Source organism: Myotis daubentonii, chromosome 14 (assembly GCF_963259705.1).
Source record: "Myotis daubentonii chromosome 14, mMyoDau2.1, whole genome shotgun sequence".
Classification (NCBI taxonomy): Eukaryota; Metazoa; Chordata; class Mammalia; order Chiroptera; family Vespertilionidae; genus Myotis; species Myotis daubentonii.
The window spans coordinates 24,367,210-24,390,262 of NC_081853.1; the positions used below are offsets into that span (position 1 = coordinate 24,367,210).

Below are 23,053 nucleotides of genomic sequence, written 5' to 3' on the forward strand. Positions count from 1 at the left end.
TCATAGGTGGACCACAGAGAAACTAAGGTAGCTCCTGGTGAATAGAGCCAGTTTCTCATGATTTTCTTTACCTCCTGTGACACAGAGACAAATGCTAGATGCTTAAGACTATCTCATTTATTTTTTCAGCAGGTGTTTATCAGAGCCTATTTGGTACCAAGTACCATGTAGATTGATTGAGACTTAGATAATATTCCTCCTGAGTTTGATTGTAGTTAATATTTTGTGATTCTTTATTGGTATTTCTTGATTTATTCCTTTAGTTGCTTATCCATGAGCATCACTGAATGTTTATTAGGCTACTTCTATATAGAAGCTACCATGCAAGGTATTCTAGGGATATACATAGAAATATGACATATACCCTCAAAGAGTTTTTTGTCTGGTTGGAGGCCATGGGGAGTTGATGCAGAGAAGAGAGGCATTTATTGATTTAAATAGCTAAGCATTTTCACATACATAAATAATCTTTTCAGACTTGCCAGTTGTAATTTCTCTCTTTCTTTCAGATGAGGGAACTGTGGGTCAAAAGGTAAAATGGCTTGCCAAAGGTCACATGTGGCCTAATTTAGGAAGCTCTAATGAGAGGAAGGTAAAGTGTATTTCTGAGGTTGCATTGAGTAGCCAGGGGCATTTTGTTATCATCTACAGAAATAGAGAAACCGGAAGTGGGCTAAAACCGGAAGGAGGAGGTAAGTTTGTTTTAGAACATGTTGAGATGACAGCATCTAGTAGAAATGTCCAGAGGCACTGGAGTCAAGCAGGGTTGGTCAGACTAGTTTTGAGAGTCTTCCACGAAGAAAAGATCATGAGGCTGTAAGAGAGGAAGAGACTCTCCTGTAAGAAGAACAAAAGGCCAGAACATACCTGATTAGGGAGGACAAGAACATACAGAACTACCAAAGGAGATGGGAGTTGTCAGAGAGGAGAAAGAACCAGAAAAGAGTTATAGAAACCAAAGGAAATGTTTTCAGGAAGGAAAGAGATGGTCTACAATGTCAGAAGCAGAAAGGTCAGAGTTCAATGCAAGGGTCACTGGATTTGATTAGGTCTTTTGTAGTCCTTAAGAACTGTTTTTCAAACTGAATTCTACACAAAAGAGTGGAACAGGATCCTTGTTGGGGCCCTATAAAACAATTGAGAATTAAAGACTTATAGCAAGCATGTCAAACTCACGGCCTGCGAGCTGTATATGGCCCACAGTGAATATTTTTGTCGCCCAGCCAATATAACGGTATGTAAGAAATGTTTTAATAAATATTTCGTAACTTAATTTTTACAATATCCTCTTATACATCTACACTAATAAAAGACAAACATGCAAATTGGCGGGCCTTTGCTATGCCTTAAGCCACGCCCACCAGCCAAATCAAAGTGACTATATGCAAATTAACCTAACCAAGATGGCAGCCGGCAGCCACGGAGCTGGAGCAAGCAGGAGGCTTGGTTGCCCCAGTGATGGAGGAAGCCGAGCTTCTCACCTGCCGTGGCCAGCTCTGAGCTCCACTCAAGGCAACAAAGTTTCAATGATAGAAGATAAATAAACCCCAGATATATGCTTTCAGCCGGCTGTGGCCACGGAGCTGGAGCGAGCAGGAGGCTTGGGTTGTCCCTGGTGATGGAGGAAGCCAAGCTTCCCGCCCGGCCGCAGGCTCTGAGCTCCACTCAAGGCTACAAAGTTTCAATGATAGAAGATAAATAAATCCCAGAATAAAAGAAAAAAAGGAGAGGCTGGGAGCTTCCGTTGCTGGGGGGCTTGGCCAGCCTGAAAATGGCCCTCAGCCCCTCACCCAGACTGGCCAGGCACCCCAGTGGGGAACCCCAACCCTAAAGGGGGTGTGGCCAGCCTGAAAACAGCCATCAGCCCCTCATCCAGGCTGGCCAAACCTCCATGCGGTGAGGGTCCCCTCTGGGGGGGCTTGACCAGCCTGCAAACAGCCATCAGCCCCTCAACCAGGCTGGCCAGGCACCCCAGTGGGGACCCCCACCCTGAAGGAGATATGACCAGCCTGCAAACACCCATCAGCCCCTCACCCAGGCTGGCGAGGCACCCCAGCAGGACCCCCACCCTGATAAGGGACACCCTTCAGGGCAAACCAGCTGGCCCCCACCCATGCACCAGGCCTCTATCCTATATAATAAAAGTGTAATATGCAAATTGACCCTAACAGCAGAACGACTGGGAATGACTGGTCACTATGACACACACTGACCACCAGGGAGCAGATGCTCAATGCTGGAGCTGTCCCCTGGTGGTCAGTGTGCTCCCACAGGGGGAGCTCTGCTCAGCCACAAGCCAGGCTAATGGCTGCCAGCACAGCAGTGGTGGTGGGAGCCTCTCCCGCCTCCTCAGCAGCACTAAGGATGTCCGACTACAGCTTAGTCTGCTCCCTGCTGGTAAGTGGACATCCCCCGAGGGCTGCTGGGCTGCCAGTGGGATGTCTGAGTGCCAGCTTGGGCCTGATCCCCTAGGGAGCGGACCTAAGCCAGCAGGTGGACATCCTCCGAGGGGTCCCAGTCTGCAAGAGGGCATAGGCCGGGCTGAGGGACCCGTCCGAGTGCACAAATTTTTGTGCACCGGGCCTCTAGTTATCCTATCTAATAAAAGAGAAACATGGTAATTGGCGTATGACCGCTACTCTTCCCATTGGCTAATCAGCGAGATATCCAAATTAACTGCCAGCCAAGATGGCGGCCAGCAGCCAGGCAGCTTGAAACTAACATGAGGCTTGCTTGCTTCAGTGACGGAGGACTCCAACGTTCCCTGCCTGCCTCGCTGGCCTCTGAGACTGCAGTTTAAGAAACATTGTAACAAATATAGAAGCTAAACAAAACCCCAGAAACCAGCTTTCAGGGAGCTGGGATCTCAGAGCTGGAGTTATACATTGTTTCAATTATAGAACCTAAACAAACCAGATACCTTCTTTCAGCAGCAGAAGCCTCAGAGCTGGAGCCAGTGCTAAAGCTGGCCCAGAATAAAAAAAAAAAAAGAAAAAAAGGAGCAATTGGGAGCTTCAGTCAACCGTCAGCCTGAAAACAGCCCTCAGCCCCTCACCCAGACTGGCCAGGCACCCCAGTGGGGACCCCCACCCTGAAGGGTGTGTGACCAGCTGCAAACAGCCATCATCCCCTCATCCAGGCTGGCCAGGCACCCCAGTGGGGACCCCCACCCTGATCTAGGACACCCTTCAGGGCAAACCAGCCAGCCCCCACCCATGCACCAGGCCTCTATTCTATATAGTAAAAGGGTAATATGCCTCCCAGCACCAGGATCAGCAGAGCCGCGAGGCCTCCAGGCACCGGGATCAGCATGACAGGGGGCAGCGCCCAAACCCCCTGATCACCCTGTGGCTCTGTGTGTGACAGGGGGTGGGGCCACAACCTCCCTATCAGCCCTGCTCTGTTCGTGACAGGGGAAGGCGCCCCAACCCCCTGATCGGCCCTGCTCTGTGCCTGATAGGGGGGAGCTCCCCAACCCCTGATCGCCCTGCGGCTCTGTGTGTGACAGGGTGCAGCACCCCAACGTCCCCACCCCACGGGCCCTGCTCTGTGTGTGACGGGGTGCGGTGCCCCAACCCCCCCTTCCCACGGGCCCTGCTCTGTGTGTGACAGGGTAGAGCCATAACCTCCCCATTGGCCCTGCCCTGAGTGTGAGAGTGGCGGCGCCCCAACCCCCTGATTGGCCCTGCTCTGTGGGTGATAGAGGGTGGCGCCCCAACCCCCTGATCCACCCTGCTCTGTGTGTGACAGGGGGTGGTGCCCCAACTCCCCTATTGGCCCTACTCTGTGAGTGACAGGGGGGAGCTCCTCAACCCCCTGATGGGCCCTGCTCTGTGAGTGATGGGGGGGAGCTCCCCAGCCCCCTGATTGACCCTGGTCTGTGCGTGACAGGGTAAGGAGCCCCAACCCCCCTGATGGGCCCTGCTCTGGGCGTGACAGGGGGCAGCGCCTCAACCCCCTGATTGGCCCTGCTCTGTGCGTGACGGGGGGTGGTGCCGCAACCTCCCCATCGACCCTGCCTTGAGTGTGACGGGGCGGTACCCCAACCCCCCAATCGGCCCTACCCTGAGCGTGACTGAGGGTGGCATCGCAACCTCCCAATCCGCCCTGCTCTGTGCATGACAGGGGGCGGCACCCCAACTCCCCAATCGGCCCTGCTCTGAGCCCGACCAGGGGCTGCACGTAGGGATTAGGCCTGCCCTCTGCCACCCGGGAGCAGGCCTAAGCCAGCAGGTCATTATCTCCCGAGGGGTCCCAGACTGGGAGAGGGCACAGGCCAGGCTGAGGAAACTCCCCCCTCCCCCCCGAGTGCACAAATTTTTGTGCACCGGGCCTCTAGTATTTATATATAAGCCTGCCGTCTTACTGCCTGACCAGTAGCTATGACATGCACTGACCACCAGGGGGAAGACATTCAATGTAGGAGCTGTCGCATGACAGCAACTGTGCAGTGTGCCCTCTTGCACTCCAGGACCCCTCAGGGGATGTCAGACTGCCGGTTTCGGCTCAATCCCCACAGGCCAGGCCAAGGGACCCCACCTGCTGGAGGGAACCTGCTCACTCCACAGATGCCCTTTGAGCCCCAGTGCTGCTCCAGGTGTGGCCAGCCGAGGAGAGACCATGGGAGGTTGGCTCCAGGGCGTGTTCTGCCTGTCTCACCCAGTCCCGCCCTGCCGGCCACCTTCTAATTAATTTCCTTTCAATGTGCACAAATCCATACACTGGGCCTCTAGTTATTAATAACGAACTACAACATTCACTAATGACTGATTACTATAATTCATTTCTCTTGCACACCTTATGCACAGGCGCACCATTTCTCTTCACTAATACTAGCAGCGAATATTTTAGTACTTGATTGCCATGTCATTAGTCTTGTATTATCTTGTTTGGTGTGCAATAGGAAACATTTCGCTTTTGGAGAACAAGAAAAATCAGTTTATTTGCATTACGCTTATTAATTTGTGCAGTTATTGAGTGTCTGATAAGTTAATGCTCAAGAAAAAATATTAAGTTTTATTAAAATTTTCTATTATCTTATGTTAACGATTACTCATTTATTTCAGCCCTTTGTGTCCAGCATGTCACTATCAAAATAAACCTACATTTCTATGAATATTGAAGCTTTTGGTTTTTTGCGGCCCACATAAACTTAAAACTTGTTTATTTGGCCCGTGTTAGCCTTTGAGTTTGACATGCTTGACTTACAGGCTTCAGTGAGGTCCACATTTTCTGCTTTCTTGTACTTTAGCAGTGTCAAGATGAGGGATTTGGGGAAGGCAGAGATCTTTGTAAGGACTGCTTGGTTTTTGAAAATGACAGTAGTCAAAGGTTAGGGTATTTCAAATAAAATAACCCTAGAATTTAAAAAAAAAATGTTTCTATTGATTTTAGAGAGAGAGAGGAATGGAGATGGGGAGAGAGAAATATTAATGAGAGAGAAACACCATCAATCATTTGCCTCCTGAATGCCCCCTACTGGGGCATGTAATCGGAGCGTCTAACATTCATCATTGCCTCTCTCCTATCTTTATTCTGATACGAGAATGGAGATTATTTTTTAAAAGATATTAATAGTTTTGTTCCTTGGAACAATTATAGAAAAAGTAGTTCACAGAAGTTTGTAGTAAGCTTGATCTTACCACAAAATCCAAGCATCTTAAACTTGAGTGATCCAGAAGTTTTAGTTGAATGCGTTAAGAAAATCTGAGATCCCGCAGCTATGACTGTCTCACAAATTGCTTGTTTTTTTCTGGTCATATTTGTTCATTTAGCTACTGAATACTCATAATATGTGAGGCTTCCAGGTAGGCACTGGGGGAGAGGAACAAGAATAAAACATTGTTCCTAGTGTTATGAAAATACCTCCAGATTTGAAGGCTATCTACAGCCAGTTAACCAAGTTACCTAGAATAAGTCCTTTTAGTTTCTTAGCGTCAGTTTCCTCGTTTCTAACTCTCAGCTTCTAGTGTTCCTTTTGAAAGTGTATGATTTTCTGAGTCCCTCTTTCTTAGGATGGTTGGTGTTATGGACTGAATGTTTGTGTACCCCCAAATTCATATGTTGAAAACCCAATGCCCAAGGTTATAGTTTTAAGTGGTGGGGCCTTTGGGAAGTGTTAGGTCATGAGGGCAGAGCTCTTACAGATGGGATCGCTGCCCTTATAGAAGAGGCCCCAGAGAGCTAGCTTGCTCCTTCTGCCATGGGAAGACATAGGGAGGAGTGGGCAGTCTGTGACCAGAAGAGGGCCTCACCAGAACCCAAGCATGCTGGCACCTTGATCCTGGGCTTCCAGCCTCCAGAACCATGAGAAATATATTTGTGTTGTTTATAAGCCACCCATTCTGCAGTATTTTGTAATGGCAGCCCAAACAGACTAAGACAGTTCGGAAGTTTAATGAATGCACTTGGAGCTCCTTATTATTGTACTTTATTTTTATTACTGTACCTCTGCATGGGTTTGTAGGAAAATCTTTATGAATTTATTCATCAAACACTGAATGCTTCTTATATGCAGGATGTGTAGGTGTTAGGAATGCAAAGACTTATGAAACACGGAGCTCTGGAGGGGCCTTGGATAGAGGTGGAAGATAAATATTTGCATTATAGTGTGCTCTGTGCTGTAAGAAGTATGGAGAGGTCATAGTTATTTCAGAAATACTTATTAATTGTTTCTTCTATATCTTGATAATAGAATGTGCCAGGCACTGGGCATACAGAGAGGAATAAGATACAGTTGAAGAGCTAACAGTCCTAGTTCTTACTTACAAATGCCATGAATATTTTAGCTTTGCATAGCACGAGATAAATCCCCTCTACGCTGAGTCCCTGGAAGCCTCTTGGGTCTCTGCCAGAATTAGCAACACAGGATTCCGCTCTCTGTGTTGTTTTAGGCAAATGACCACTTTATAGTCCACTTTGTAGTCCAGGGAGGTGGTCTGCTCTTCTTTCCTCTTAAGGCTTCATCATCCTGGGGCGGGGGGGGGGGGGGGGGGGGCGGGGGGGGGGTACTTGCCTTTGTGTGCTGCTTAAGATGGAATTGTCACTTTCAGGTAACAATATATAGGAAGGGAACGAGCCAGGGTGAAAACAGGTGGAGGAAACATTCCCAGTCTCTTAAAGGTCCTAGCCAGGCAGGGACATGCATCACTCCCTCAGATTCTGCTGGGGCGAGTGCAACGCCTCAACTATGTTGGAAGGAAGCCTGGGAAATGTGGTGCCCAGCTACCAGCATCTTATATGTATTCTGTTTCTGTTTAAGAAGAGAATAGATTTGGGGGGACAATTTCTGTATAAACATGAAACTTACTGTTTTCTTGTTTTTGTTTTTTGTTTCTGTTTTTCTTTCCTTGGGCCTCTTTCCCTTGAGGAACATTTATCTTTTTTAGTCATGAGAACTATTTTTCTTTGCTAAGCTTCAAGATGGACTCAATTAGAGAAAAGAAGAGCCCTCAAATAACTTTAAAAGTAGTTAAGGAAAGAAGACTCATGCAAAATTATCTGTGTGGGCCTCGGCTGTCTCTTATTCTCTCCTATCTTACTACTACCTAACATAGATCTGAAGTACTAGTTGCTCAAGTTGTTGCATTTACTTACAAGCAGTCTAAGTGCATGGCTGTCAAAATGGGATAGGATGTGGTTGATGGAAAGATGCCATTGAATTCTGGAGAGGATGTTATCGTCGGAAACTCAGATTATTTTGGAAAGCAGGAGATAATGCAGCATGCTCCCAGACAGAGTATGACTTCCCAGAGTTCCCTGTGGTCATGCAAAGCTGTGGAGTAAGATTCCTCCAGGTGTGAAAAGCGACCTCAGCCCTTCTGGGGGATTTATTGCATCCTGACCTCCTCCATTGCCTGTCTGTTCTGGAGGCTCTGGCCACAGGCCTGGTTTGGCCAAGTGTAATAACAGGTGCAAAGCAGTCTCAGTACTTTCTTGAGTAATCACTGGGAGATTGAGTGAAGTGAAAGCCAAGTTTTCAGAGATAACAGGCCTGGGCTCAGGCCTTTATGAGATCTAGTCTTTAAGATTAATGTACACATCGTTTTGAGTTGACCGTTGGCTGTAGGGAAGATTTCTAATTCTGTTTTTTTAAACAGATTTATTGAGGTATGATTTATATACCATAAAACTCACCCTTTAAAAATGTACAATTCAGTGGCTTTTAGTATATTCACCAGGTTGTGCAAACCACCACCACTCTCTAATTCCAGGACATTTTCATCACCCTCCAAAAGAAACCCCTGTACTCATTAGCAGTCACTCTTCATTCCTTTCTTCTCTCTCTCTCTCCAACCCTAGATTACCACAAATCTACTTTCTGTCTCCATAGATTTGTCTATCTGGACATTTCTTGTAAATGGAATTATAAAAAACTAAACTAACAAGTGTTCAGGATTAGAATTTGAACTACAATCTCTTGTTTCCAAGTCTAGGGCTCTCTCCAGTTCTCATCTGAGCCACCTCTTTGTGGAACAAATGGAACCTGAACCTTAAAAAACAAGAAGAATGGTTTTCTTTCCCATGACCACTTTTTATATTTGTTTCCTGGGTCACTTCCCCTGGTAGAACTTTAATCATGAAAAATGCTTCTCCGTTGAAATGTCCTCTGGTCCTCACTAACTGCATGAGCACTGATGTTCTAGGAGCATAGCTGTCCTGGCAGTTGCTTGAATTCTCATGATGTGGTTTCTTCCACTCTCAGAGCAAGGCTTGGGCCTGGCTTTCACCCACCCAGGACTTTTGGACATTTAAGAAGGAGGGTATCTCCCTCCTCTTGTGCTTGTATCCAAATTAGTTCTTATCCTCTTCATTCTGTTTCAGCAGTATTTTTTTCAGCACAATGTAGGGTCTAGTTTTTCAACTTCTCCATTTCTTCCTTTTTCCCTCTAGGCTTAATCTCATCTCTTTGTGATATCATTTTCTCATCAGGATTATTTTTGATGGCCTCATTTTACCTGGATTAAAGCTATTCTTATGCTGGGGTAGAGTGGTGACAGACAACCTATGATTGCTAACGTATCAGCTCCCAAAGGAAGACTGGACATTGAAAGCTGCTTCACCCCAGGGCTTGGCGTTTGAGCCTTACAGACTACATTTGGCAGACTCTCATTGCGCCCCTTCACGCCTGTTCTAGGCTTAGATCTCTTCTTGCAGCCCCTCCAAACCCAATTTTACACAGACTTAGAATGAAGAGACACCAGGTCTTTTAAATACAGCTACCATCAGTACAATAAATACCAATGCATTTTTTTTTTCTGCAGTAGTTGTTAAGTGACAACAATATTAGGCTGCTGAGATATTTTTATTTAGCATCATCTGTAACCCCTGAAACACAAGTTAATCATTTTAGAGAAGAGACCATATTCCTCCGTATCTGAGTTTGTGTTCAGAATAACTCATCTTTCCCTCTCTTGACTTTGATTACTCTGAGGACTGTGAAGCCTACACATGTGGCGTGATGGATTGGCAGGTGGCCCAGGCGTCACACATTTTGTCTGTGTGACTCAGATAACCACCAGGGTTTGCTCATAAGCAGCTCTGTGCAGAGCCTGTTTGGGCTGGGCTTGGTTGTGGGACATTCAGAAGAGAGGGACATGTTCCTGGCCCTTCAGGAGCTTACTGTCCTCAAGTTGGGGGGATATGACTGTCTGTCTTGAAAACACTCTAAAATATTATGCTTAGTTTTATATATAAACCATTACCATTGACAATGGGAGGTGGCTTCGTGGAAGAGGAAGGTTTGGAATGGGGCCCTGAACCCTGGAGGGCTTGAGAGAGGAGTAGGCAGCACAGCATCTTGGAGTTAACTAGCTCTGACTTTAGATTCTAGCTCTACCTATTCTTATATGACCTTAGGCAAGTTATTTAAACATGTTATGAGAAGTCAAGCCTTACACTGTTCTTGGCACAATAGAAGTTTAATAAATAATGTTTCCCTTTCAGGTTAACAGTGGGAAAAAAATAAAAATAGAGAAAGAACTTATATTTGGGGGACAGTGGAAGAACAGCATGCTGAGAGTTTAGGGTAAGGGGAATATAAAGGTTTTTGAGAGATTCAGTGCTGTTTTTATTTTTTAAGTAATATATTCATCTTTTTCCAAAGAAATGTACAATCAGTCTTCTATTTGGTCCTCCAGAGTACTGTCCTCTGTCTCTCACTGTTGTGCTGGTTTGTTTGTCATTCCCTGGCTCTCTGAGTCCCAGCTGTGCCTGTTAACCATGTTTCTGTTGTATCTAGGAATGCTCCCACCCCAGCCCATTGCTGCCCAGCTGTTGGAACGCTGTATAACACCAACACACTCGAGGCTTTCAAGGCTGCAGATAAGAAGCTACTTTTGGAACAAGCAGCAAATGAGGTTAGCTGGGAAAACATGATGTAGTCATTGTATTTTCTGTGGTCCTGCAGTCATGGTGTTTGTGATCAGATGCAGGGATCTGTCATAAAAACTAGTATATAATTGATACTCAAAGATAGTTGGCTTCTGTGTTGGGAAGGTCAGAGAGAAGACCCTGAGGCTCTCACCTGGGGTTAGGCCGGAATGCAGGGCAGTGTGTGAAAAGCTTTGCTGCTGATCTCCCATTATAACATTCTGAAACAGCTTGACCTCTGTCTGAGTTCTGTTTTTATGTCTGAATGCCTTTGGGTTCTCTGTTCTTTGTGCCCCTGGAAGAGGCTTTCCAGTTCTAAGCACTGGAGTGCTGTTGGAGCTGATAGTGTAGTCTCTCTAGTATCCTCAGGGCTAAATCTAAACCACTCCCTGTGATTTACAAGGCCTCCATGGCCTTTCTGTCCTGTCACTCTTGCCCCTACCTTGTCTAACCCGGTCACAGTAAATCACTTCTCATTCCTTCCTTCACCTGGTTTTTGTTCTCTCCTCTTTCCTCAGGACATGATGTCTCTCTACCTGGAATGTCTTTCCTTTACTTCTTCATATCTGAGTTAGTGTGAAGAACTAAAATGGGGGGACAATTTATTGCAATCCCCTCTAACCCACTTAATCGAGTGGCCTTCACACTAGTCTCAAAAAAATAATAGAATCTTGCCCTGGTTGGTATGGCTCAGTTTGAGTGTCACCCTGTGCACCGAAAGGTTCGATGCCCAGTCAGGGCACATACCCAGTTGCTGGTTTGATCTCCAGTCCAGGTGCAAGCAGGAGGCAACTGATTAATGTTTCTTTCTCACATTGGTGTGTCTGTCTGTCTGTCCCTCCCTCCCTCCCTCCCTCCCTTTCCCTCCTTTCTAAAAACATCAATAAAAATATATTTAAAAACAAAAACACACAAAAAAAGAATCTTTTTCTGTGGGTGTATGCCAGGGGTGGGCAAACTTTTTGACTCGAGGGCCACAGTGGGTTCTTAAACTGGACCGGAGGGCCGGAACAAAAGCATGGATGGAGTGTTTGTGTGAACTAATATAGATTCAAAGTAAGCATCATTACATAAAAGGGTACGGTCTTTTTTTTTTTTCTTTTTTTTTAGTTTTATTCATTTCAAACGGGCAGGATCCGGCCTGCAGGCCGTAGTTTGCCCACCGCTGGTGTATGCCATGGTCAGAGAAGGAAGTTTCCTGCCTTTGGTCTTGAAGAAGGTGTCCCTTCTCTTCCTCATGATGAATGCACGTGATGACGGTTGTTCTTGGCCTGCAGCTTGGCTGCTTCTGGGCTCCTGCTTTGGCTGCTCATTTAGAAGTCTGGCTCCAAAGTTGGGTCAGGTCTTAATCCATCATGGAAAAAGCAGGTTGCTCCCCACAGGAATTCTCACTCCTTGCCCAGGGCTCGGACTTTCCCCACAAATCCCCCTGCTTGGCTTATCAGAAGCTCGGGTCTGCTCTGCAGCAGTCCCACTCCTCCACAGTTATTATTTCAGTAGCAGGAACTTCTCTCTGATTATTTCCCTCTTCTACCCATATGTAGGGAATGGTTCTTATTGGTACATAAGAACCATTTATTTGTCTTGCATAGTGACACAATGTTTAGCAACTAATCTTAGCTACTGAAACATCTTGTGATAAGCAGCTGCTGACCAGTACCAGCTTCCTCTTCTAGTCACAGAACTTGCTGAGTATTCGTAAATTTGAAGTTCATTCTCTTCATATCTCAGGGTGAAAGAATCCAAAATAAGACTTTAAGAAATCCCATCTACATAGTTCAAATCACTCCCTCCCAGAAGTCCTTCCTGGCTCTTTTCCCTCCCATCTCTTAGCCCAGTTTGGGGCTCCTCTCAGGAATTCTACATCCTTCTTGGATGCACACCCTCCCTGGAGGTATACTTGGACATTTATGCCTGAATCTCTCTCTAGACTGTAAGCTTCTTGAGGGTAGGGACTGTGATTTTTTTAATTTTTATAACCCTGATGTGCCTGTTATATACTAGGAAACAAGTAAGTATTTGTTGAAAGAAATAATAAAGGCATGCTGAGACCCACTGAGAGGAGGCCTCTGGGTTCTCTCACTTTCCTCAGCCTGTTACGAGGGTGTGGCTGGTGGAGAGGAGTGGGAAATGGGCAGAGTGAGGTGATGGCCCACTAAATTGCCTGGGAAAAGTGGTGCCGGGCCTGTGGGAAAGAAGAGTTTGGGACTGTACAGCTCTGTGCTTCACTTGAGAGTGAAAAGCTCAGAGATGCCTGATAACTTGCCTTGACACTTTTTTCTCTTCTGGCAGATATGGGAATCCATAAAATCAGGCGCTGCTCTCAAAAACCCTGTCCTCCTCAACAAATTCCTCCTGTTGACATTTGCAGTAAGTAAATGGACTCTGGGTCACAGGACATGCTCAGATGCCCCAGCCAAGCCCATTGTGCCAATAGAACAGTGTGCTGTCTTCTCCGGAAGCCTTTACCTGTGTCATTCAAGTTTTAGCCGTTAAATAAATCTTCATTTGGTTAGTGGCCAATATTGCTGGCCCTTATTACCAATGCAAAATTAATTCATTCTTACTGATCATACTGGTATAATCATACATATTACTGGTAATAATTTCATGGCTTATATAGTGCACTCATCTTACCACTCAGGACACAATAAAGTCAGATTCAGGGAGTAGTGGTTGTTGATAATGTCTTTATTAAATACAGTCCTGCAGAGCTCGGTTGCTGGGTCCATCGACATAAGGAAAAGGTAATCTCTCAGGGAACCTGGCCATCCTCAAGCTGCTGTAGACTAGAGATGACACTACCTTGCTGTTAGGTTAGGTGGCTCAGGAGGCGGTGTAGCAAATAAAGAGAGTCGAGTTAATCAGAAAAGAAAGGAAGGAAAGGCTTTATTCTGCGTCCCCGGGCGGCCCACAGACCCAAAGACAGGGCACATGGATCCGTGCCAACAGGGAGGGGGGCGCTTTTTTTTATACAGCTGTTCAGTGAGGGCAGGGGAGCATGAGCTGTGGGAGCTCCCGCCGCGGGGGTCGTCACGGTTTCCAGGTGTCGTCATCTGCCTGGTAGCTGACCTGTTAGGAATTCCAGGGCGGGACTGGTATCTGCATCACCATCTACCTGGTGCACTGGCCTGTTACGGGTTCTAGGAAGGGCCCAGTATCTACCTCACCATCTGCCTGGTGGAGGCATGCATCAGCTCCTGGACCCCTTTCGACCTAACACTTGCTTGTCCACACAGTTATGTTTTGTTAACAAGGAAAAATGTTTTTGTATAGGTGATATCTAATTAAATGAATATTGAGGACAGCTTTGAAGAGGAAAAGAAATCACATTAGGGCAGTGGTTCTCAACCTTCTGGCCCTTTAAATACAGTTCCTCATGTTGTGACCCAACCATAAAATTATTTTCGTTGCTACTTCATAACTGTAATGTCGCTACTGTTATGAATCGTAATGTAAATATCTGATGTGCGGCATAGTCTTAGGTGACCCTGTGAAAGGGTCATTTGACCGCCAAAGGGGTCACGACCCACAGGTTGAGAACCGCTGCATTAGGGTACCATCTGCTGCCTCGGGAAGTCAGGGAAAGAAGCTGGTCCCGGTGATGGGTGATGGGGAAAGTGGTCAGGGTATATTGTAGAGCAGCAGTCTCCGACCGGTGGTCTGCGGACCACTTGTGGTCAGTGAGGTCCGAAAGGTTGGCGACCGCTGTTGTAGAGATACCAGCAAAACATACACACACACGTATATCTACATATATATGCACAGGCATACCTTGGAACTATTGCAGGTTTGGTTTCAGACTACTACAATAAAGCTAGTATTTTAAGAAAGGGAGTCATAATCTTTTGCTGGTAGAAAGTCTTGCCTTCAATTTGTAAAAAGCACAGCATCTGTGAAGCACCAATAAAGCACTGTGTTTTATATGTGTGTGTGTCTGTATAAATCTACATATAAAACTAACTTTTCCTCTGTAATGAAGCATGACTGCATACTATCCTGTCGAGTATATATTCTATAGACTCTTGTACAGCTAGATTGTTTCCAATACTCACTGTTAAAAAAATTTGCTTTAGTGAATAATACTGGCCATACTGATATTTTTCTCCCTATCCATTTTATTTCTTTAGAGTAAATTCTTTGGAGGGGGCATATAAACATATTGATATTGGTGTACATTAAGTGTGTTACTTCACTACAGCTTCATCAGTTTATCCTCTTTCCCACATTTTTCTTTCTTTCTTTTTTTTTTTTTTTGCCAAGTTATAGGTCTTACTTTTTTCCTCCCCCACAAATTAATCCTCCATTTTCTCTGAATGTTGCCAATCTGATTTACCAAGAGAATGATAAGAATCAGACTGGAAGGTATATCAAAGGGGAGCTATCTAAAAGGATCACATTTTCTAACAAGTTATACTGCTTTAATGTGTAATAGTGGGGGTATAGAAAAAGTTTTAAATTCTTTATGGAATTTCTAGGTGGAATTTGATGTTGATAATTTGTCTGTAAAATTGAGTAATTTTGTACGTTTACTACTAGAATATATACAAATAGTGCTAGTTAAATATTTCTGATTTTGTTACTTTAACATCAATATATTTTCTATACCAAGAATTCTACTTAGTGGGATCTAATTGACAATCAACACTAATAAAAGAGAAAAATGAATTGGCGTACGAGCTACCCTTTTCATTGGCTAATCAGGGCTATATGCAAATTAACTGCCAACTAAGATTGGCAGTTAACTGCCAACAAGATGGCGGTTAATTTGCATATGTAGGCACAATGCAGGGATGCAAAAGGGAAAGCAGGAAGAAGCCCCCTGCCACTGACAGTGATTGGAAACCCAGGGGGGAGCTAAGAGCTGGGGGGCAGGGCCAAGGCGGCCCTGGTGCCGCCTTGGCCCTGCCCCCCAGCCATGATCAGAGAATCAGGCGCCTTTGCCGCCCTGGCCAGTGATAGCAGGAAGTAGGGGTGGAGCCAGCGATGGGAGCTGGGCACGGTCGAAGCTGGCAGTCCCGGGAGCTAGGGGTCCCTTGCCTGGGCCTAAAGCGAAGCCCACGATCGCGGGGCCGCTGCAGCTGCGGGTGCCCGCTGCCCGAGCCGGACGCCTCAGCCAGAGGCCTCAGGCCTGGTCAAGGGGCCGATCCGGTGATTGGTGATTGGAGGGTGATGAGGGTCAACTCCTCTGGCCGAGGCATCAGGCCTGGGTGGGGGGCGGAGCCGGGGATTGGGGGGATATGATGGTCCCCTTGCCCAGGCCTGAAGCCTGGGTCAGAGGCGTCAGGCTTGGGCGGGGGGTGGAGCCAGCGATCAGAGGGAGATGGGGGTCCCCTGCCCAGGCATGATTCCTGGGCCAGAGGCCTCAGGCCTGGGCGGGGGCCAGAGCCAGTGATCAGGGGGAGATGGGGGTCCCCTGTCCAAGCCTGACACCTCTGGTGGAGGCGTCAGGCCTGGGCAAGGGGCCGATCAGGCGATCGGAGGGTGATGGGGGGCTACGCCTCTGGCCGAGGCATCAGGCCTGGGCTGGGGGCAGAACCAGTGATGGGGGGAAATGAGGGTCCCCTGCCCAGGCCTGACACCTCTGTCAGAGGCGTCAGGCCTGGGCAAGGGGCCGATCCTGCGATTGGAGGGTGATGGGGGTCAACGCCTGAGGGCTCCCAGTATGTGAGAGGGGGCAGGCTGGGCTGAGGGACACTCCCCCCCCCACACACACACCCAGTGCACGAATTTCGTGCACCAGGCCCCTAGTTTGCACTTAAAGAGAAAAAATACATTCACTCTCACTTAAAGTTTTAAGGCATTTCCCAGAGTCAGTATGTGTGTTGGCCTGTTGCCCTTTTACTGAGCATTCTTAGCCTACCTTTAAAAGAATGAAAAGTTTCTATCCTTTAAAATCTTTAGACACAAAGGGCTTTATGTTAATTTAATCAAGACCTTTTGTGTCCTGAAAAGAATCCTAAGAAATTTAAGCCTTTGGACTTTTGAGGATGACCTGATAAAGCTCCTTAGAAATTGTGAAGTCTTTCATCTTGAATTGTTTAACCTTTTACTAAAGGTCATTTATGACAAATCATTTAAGTACAAAAAAGAAATAATCTCTGGAGGTGTTGTTTCTTTTTTTATTCTGCTGTTTTTAGGACTCAAAGGAACAGACACTTAATTACTTCAGTTTTGTAATTTGTTTTGCTATTGTTGAAAGAACTTATTCCTAATTGATCAATTACTGGCAGAATTAAATGTGAGGTTCGCGGCGCAGGAAACTGAGTCAGAGTCAGGCAGATTGAAGGAGGAGAATTTATTCTGCGCTCTCGGGCGAGGTCCACAGGTCCTGGGGTTGGGCTAGTGGAGTCCTGCCGAGAGGGAGTAGGGGGATTTTTTTATAAGGCTGTTCAGTGAGGGCGGGGAGCATGAGCTGTGGGAGTTCCCGCTGCGGGGGTCCTCATGGTTTCCAGGTGTCCTCATCTGCCTGGTAGCTGACCTGTTAGGAATTCCAGGGCGGGACCGGTATCTGCGTCACCATCTACCTGGTGCACTGGCCTGTTACAGATTCTAGGAAGGGCCCAGTATCTACATCACCATCTGCCTGGCAGAGGCATGCATCAGCCCCTGGACCCCCTTTCGAGTGCAGAAATTGTAATTACTAGACTTTCTCAGCTGGACACACCCACATACACACACATATATAAATATATAAAGTTTATATTTTAAAAATTCATCTAATATGATTTAGTTCATATGAAAAGTCCAGAAAAGGCAAATGCATAGAGACAAAATAGATGAGTGGTTTCCAGGGGATAAGGTGAGAGGAAATGGGAATTTTCTGCAAATGCAGCAATTTTCAACCTTTTTCATCTCATGGTACACATAAACTAATTACTAAAATTCTGCAGTACACAAAAAAATATATTTTTTGCCGATCTGACAAAAAATAGGTATAATTCTGATTCATGCACAAATGACTGTTGTCATTTTTTAAATTTGACAATATAAGGAAGAAGAAGTCGGTGCCCCTGACTATAGTCAGGTATTGCATGTTTTAAAATTTCTTGTGGCACACCAGTGAAAGTTGCTGTGCGAATGGTTTTTTGGTGTGTGTTTTTTGTAGGGGGGTGATGAAAATGTTCTAGAATTGGTAGTGATGGTAGTACAACCTAGTCAATATACTAGTACTAAATAGACCACTAAATTGTATACTTTAGCATCATAAATTTTATGGTATGTGAATTATATCTCAATAATGTATTTTTGATATATGAATTATATCTCAATATGGAGCAGCCATCTACTTTTTATTCATAGCAAGCAAGATTCAGGAAGAACTATTAATTAGCCAAATCCATTGCATTGTGGTCCGTGGTAACAGACTGGCAGGTAAGCTGCCAAATAGCTGCATAACTATGGGCTCCTGCAGATGAGTGTTTCCGGCCACAAATGCTGCAAGAATTCAGGGGCAAGAGCTTTCAGCCTGAGTGGGAACAGTACCTAGGACAGCTTCACCGTTCTTTCTCCTGCATCTCTTGCCCGAAGTTCTTTAGTTCTTAGAGCCTCTTCTCTGAGACATACAGCACTCATGTTCTCTCTGCTTTGTGCAGAAAGTGAGCTGCCCAAGGGCTGGGACTGGGTTTTATTCATCTTCTTATTGTCAGTGTCTAATGTTTTGCCTTGTACATAGCAAGTGCTTCATAGTTGTTGATTTGAATTTCACCAATAAGGCATTTCTAAGAGCAATGCTATCTCAGCTTATATAGATTATGAATAAGCACAGCTTCTTTAATAACATGGTTTTATTCAAGTTCTTCACCCCTCTGTAAGCTTTAGTTTTCTGTCTATAAAATGGGATAATAGTTACCTCCCAGGGTAGTTTTGTGTATTAAACAATGTTGACAATGATGTCAATTACTTACTGAACACTTTTTGTAGCACATGGCCAAAAAAGTATGTTTATCTTGATATAGTAGTATGTGGTGTGTGGGAATGTTTTGGGACAATGACAGAAATATCATGAGTTCTATTGGAGGTGAGAATTTCTGAGAAGCTGGTCATATCTTGTGTGTATCAGTCGTCTGTCTTACCTGGTTATGGGAAGTTACAGTAATAGATGCATTTCAGTGTAGTCATTGTTGCTATTCTGATATCCTGTTATATTCTTTTTTTCTTTTAGGATCTGAAGAAGTACCACTTCTACTATTGGTTTTGCTCCCCTGCTCTCTGCCTTCCTGAGAGTATACCCCTCATTCAGGGGCCAGTGGGCTTGGGTCAAAGGTTTTCACCAAAACAGGTATCAACAAATAAAGCAAAATGTAGGTACAATTGGGTTTAATGTGCAAGCTTAGTTTATCTCTGTCTGTGCCATTTGGTAGGGAGAGGTTAGGCCTACTGGGACACTCACTTGGCGCGACAGATAGACACTTGTCTGAATGAAGAGCTGGTCACTATGGAATCTTCCAATGATGGTACTTGGAGCAGGTTTATTTACAAAACGTTTATAAAATCATTTTGAAGAAGTAGTGAGCAATAATTTTCTAGGCTTTCAGTGGCATTTGGTAACATTCTAAGCCAGTAGGGAGGAATTATAGGAATATTTTAAAAAGACTAAGAATTTTCTAAAATGTGGTTTTCACTTTTAGTGGGGGGATCATAAGGCACTATACTTTGGGATGAGAGCCTTTGAAACCAAATAGACATTCTTCTTCCCTCATGCCAAGTTGTAGAACTTCTGTATCCGGAATGATACATGCAGAGTTAGTCTTTGCAGTTTAAGAAAGATAATAAGGTCATTAGAAATGGTTCAGAAAAGAGCAAAGAAAATCATCAGACCGATAGAACACAGACCCTAAACCACAGAATTCTGTTATTGAAGCAAAAATTGAGTGGCAAGATGATTTGAATTCATGAAGTACATCAGTCACTAAAACCCTGAATTCTGAAACTAGGGAGCAGCCCCTACTGATTAAAAAATAATAAGTATGTTTACTAAGAAAAATCAGAGGTTATGGTTTTGTGGAACTAATTTCCCAAGGAGAAATATAAGTTGGGAGAAAGGATTATGCATGGGAATTGGCTGTTGATTTGTGTGAGTTTTCTTTTAAGACAAAAGTGTTCTCAAATCGTGGTTATGGTTGCATAACCCTCTGAACATGCTAAAAACAGCATTGAATTGTGCACTGTAAATTGGTCAGTTGTTTGGTAAGTGAATGTATTTCAATAAAGCTATTAAAGATTATGGAATGGTTCAGGTTAAAATTCATCAGTCGTAGAATCATGCTTGGTTATCTCAGAAGAGAAATAATGTTTGGATTCCTCTCTCAACCTTTGTGGTTCATATCCTAGAAAACTACCATGCTGTACCATAAAATGTCCTTTTGTGCCCCTAAGAGACACCACCATGCATGTGAAAAATATTATGTAAAAGTGAAGTGGCATTATTTTGGTCACTCTTATGTTCATTTGCTGCAAAAGAATAACAGTGGTGTGATCAGTCATTTCCAGTCCTCTGGCTTGAAATTACCATTTATTATATGTTAATTTTTCGCTCAGCACCATATATGTAATTCCTGGAGAATAACTCAATGTTTCCTATTTTCAGATTCAAGCCCTTGAGTGTGCATATGATGATCTTTGTCAAGCTGAAGGAGTCCCAGCATTACCTTACTTCTTAATCAAGTATGATGAGAACACGGTGCTGGTTTCCTTGCTTAAACACTACAGTGATTTCTTCCAAGATCAAAGGACAAAGGTCAGAGAAACTGAGTATCACTTCATTACCCAGTAAAAAAAATCCAATGGTCTATGTTATGATAGACCACTGCAAAATTCAAACTCATTTTGATTTCTTTATCCCTCCAAAGAATGTTTCAGAACATTTCATTATCTTCATTCTCTCCCACACTGCAGTTCCCAGATCATCTCCTGCTTCGGAATTTCCTAGCTCTGTTGCACCTCAGAGTAATTTTGGATTCCTTGCTTCCCATTAGTAATGAAGTTATTTCAGTTTTCCTTCACAATATATTTTGTATGTATGTTTTAATTTATTCCCAGAGCTACCACTGTCGTTCTGGACAGGTAGAGTCTTCTTGCTTCCATCTTGTATACCAATACTAAAGAAGGGCCGGCCTCAAACTGCTCACATTCGCTATATCATTTATTGATGAAGAGTTAATGGTGTCTTCCTTCTGGCTCCAAGCTTACTTTCCTGCCTCATCTTTCACCTTTTTCCTCTTAAACCTTTGCTCCAACTAAGTTTGTCTGTTTCCATTAGACAACCCCCCCCCCACCCCCGCTCAATCAGCTATGCCTAGAACTTTTCCTATATCTCTCTTTATCCTCATGTTGTATCATCTTCCTGAAATATATTCTGCCTGTGAAAATCCTATGAAACTCCTTTGAAATTCTGCCTCCACTGTGAAACCTTCTCAGGGTGGGGCCATGTGTAACCTATCCCTTTCTGATCTCATGGCACTTATTCCTTGATCCTCATTTTCTACTCAACAAATCCCTTATACAAAGTACTTTTTGTGCTGTGTTAGTCTGTAAGCTCCTAAAGGGTAGGGACCATATCTACATCATGTCTAAGTATACTCTTTTTCAGAGGAAGCCCTTTTTTAAATAATGACTGAGGATTGAAATTTTATTAAAATTATTTTCTCTCCCCCTAGGCAGTTTCACAGAATTGGAGCTAAATTAGCAACAATGAGACCAACCATTAATAATGTAAAGTCCAGTCTAGAATGAGGTCCTATTGTGATAGCAGGCAGGATTAAATGGCCTGTGTTTGAAGGCAACTAATTCAGGTTATGAGTGGTAAATAAAAGGTCCTCCCCCAAAGTGCACATATACCAAAATAATAACTACTTGCAGAGCACTTTACAGTTGAAAAGGAGCTTTAACCCACTTGATCTTATAATAACTTTGTGAAATAGGTGTTATTAGTATCTGCATTTTCTATTTAATGAAAATGAGCCTCAGAGTCACAGGGCCAAGTGGTCTGAATTCCAAAGCTCGTGTGCTTTCTTCCATTCCATTCTCTTATCATTTGGGTGCAGATTGCCCTTTGGAATCAAATGGATCTGGATTTGACACCCAACATTGCCATTTAGTAGCTCAGTGACTTTGGGGAATTTGCATGATCTTTCTTTACTTTAGTCTATCTGTTAAATAGTGATAATACTGTCTCCTACAGGCTTTGTCAAGATCAGACATGATAATGTGAATAAAATACCCAGCAGGTGCTTAAATATGCATCCAATTCCTTTCTTCCTCAACAGCAATATCTTTTCAAGGACTGAACAAATCTCTGGAATCTCCTTTGAAGTACTTTGGGCAAGTTTACCTGTGCCCTGACCCTGAGACCAACCACCTGCCAAGTTCAGGCATAGAGCACTTCACTGGTTTAGGGTCGCATCTTAGGAAAGCTTAGAATTACTCAGTGTATATGTTCTCACAGAACCTGAGGTCTTGTAGGGAGATGAGACATGACTCGTGGAAAGTTAACTAAAAATTCAGGTAGTCGAAGAGAAGTGCCAGTGAAATGATATGATTGATACTTTGGATGTTTGTGCCCCATCTTGTTCTAGAAAGGTTCACCAGAAACTGTGCGGATGGATGGCCTCATAGGAGTTTCATGGCCTGGGCAACCTCCCTATCTATGGTCCTGAATGTCCCATGTGTCCCTCACAGTACTGCCCAAATGCATTTTCTAACATGTAAATTTGATCATGTCACTCTTCTATGTTTCCTGTTGACTTCAGGATAAAGTAAAACAAATTAGGTTGGCATTTGGGGCCTCTTCAAACCAGTTCCTATCCATCATTCTAGCTTCATCCCTCAAGAAGCAGCCTATGTTCTGTCTACAACTATGCCTTCCAAATGTCCAATACTTCTCCCTCCTCCCTTCACCCCTCCCATGCCTTCAGAAATGCATTTATTTCTGTTTCCTTCACCTGGCTTGGATCTCACCCCTTTTTTGGTTCATTACTGGGGTTTTTTCAATACATTTTTTTTTTTAATTTCAGAAAGGAAGGGAAAGGGAGAGAGAGAGAGAAACATTAATGATGAGAGAGAACCATTGATCAGCTGCCTCCTGCCAGCAACCAGGGCATGTGCCCCAACTGGAAATAGAACCGTGACCTCCTGGTTCATTGGTTGACGTTCAACCACTGAGCCACACTGGCTGGGCTGGTTCATCACTGTTTGATAGCCCTTTTCTGTGTTTGGGTAGCAGCCTCTCTCCTAGCACTGACTGAGCTCTACTGTCATTGTTGGTTTGTTTATTTGCCTGCCTCTTCTCCCTAACCAGCCTGGGAGCAACTTTAGCACAAAAATGTTTGACCCCACACTGTGTCTTCAACATTTAGTGCAATGTTGGACACTTAATGAGCACCTGATGTGGGAGTGTTGAGAGGAGGGAGAGACCATTTTGGACTGGTCTCGTCACAAAGGGGTTCAGGGAAAGTAGATTTCTGTGCAGTCTAAACATCACTTCACTTGAAGTTGTTTATGCTTTTATTTTTATTAATCTAGTTCACTCTTTCACATAAGTCCAGTTTCTTTTTAGTGTTCTTGATTCATGAAGTGTCCTTGAAGGCTTTTGCCTTATTCTTCAAAAAATAGGCATTCTTTTCAGTGTGAACTCCTGCAGTTGAGCTCTGACTTCATGTTTTACTTTAATCTCTGCCTCCTC

General features: G+C 44.6%; 1 protein-coding gene across 8 annotated transcripts in view; it reads left to right on the top strand.

Moving 5' to 3' along the window:
- ATG7 (autophagy related 7) overlaps nucleotides 1–23,053 on the top strand; it is a 246,801-nt gene that overhangs the window by 19,120 nt on the left and 204,628 nt on the right. For 7 of the 8 annotated variants that reach the window (XR_009448517.1, XR_009448518.1, XM_059663587.1 and 4 more), the window contains exons 4-7: nucleotides 10,241–10,358; nucleotides 12,664–12,741; nucleotides 18,536–18,652; nucleotides 19,961–20,110. Coding sequence is in view for 6 of the 8 variants with exons in the window: in XM_059663587.1 (XP_059519570.1) it covers nucleotides 10,241–10,358; nucleotides 12,664–12,741; nucleotides 18,536–18,652; nucleotides 19,961–20,110 (463 nt within the window). In the remaining 2 variants the exon portion in view is untranslated. Of the gene's footprint in view, nucleotides 1–10,240; nucleotides 10,359–12,663; nucleotides 12,742–18,535; nucleotides 18,653–19,960; nucleotides 20,111–23,053 lie in introns of those variants that run through there. The other variant, XM_059663592.1, reaches the window with a different exon arrangement.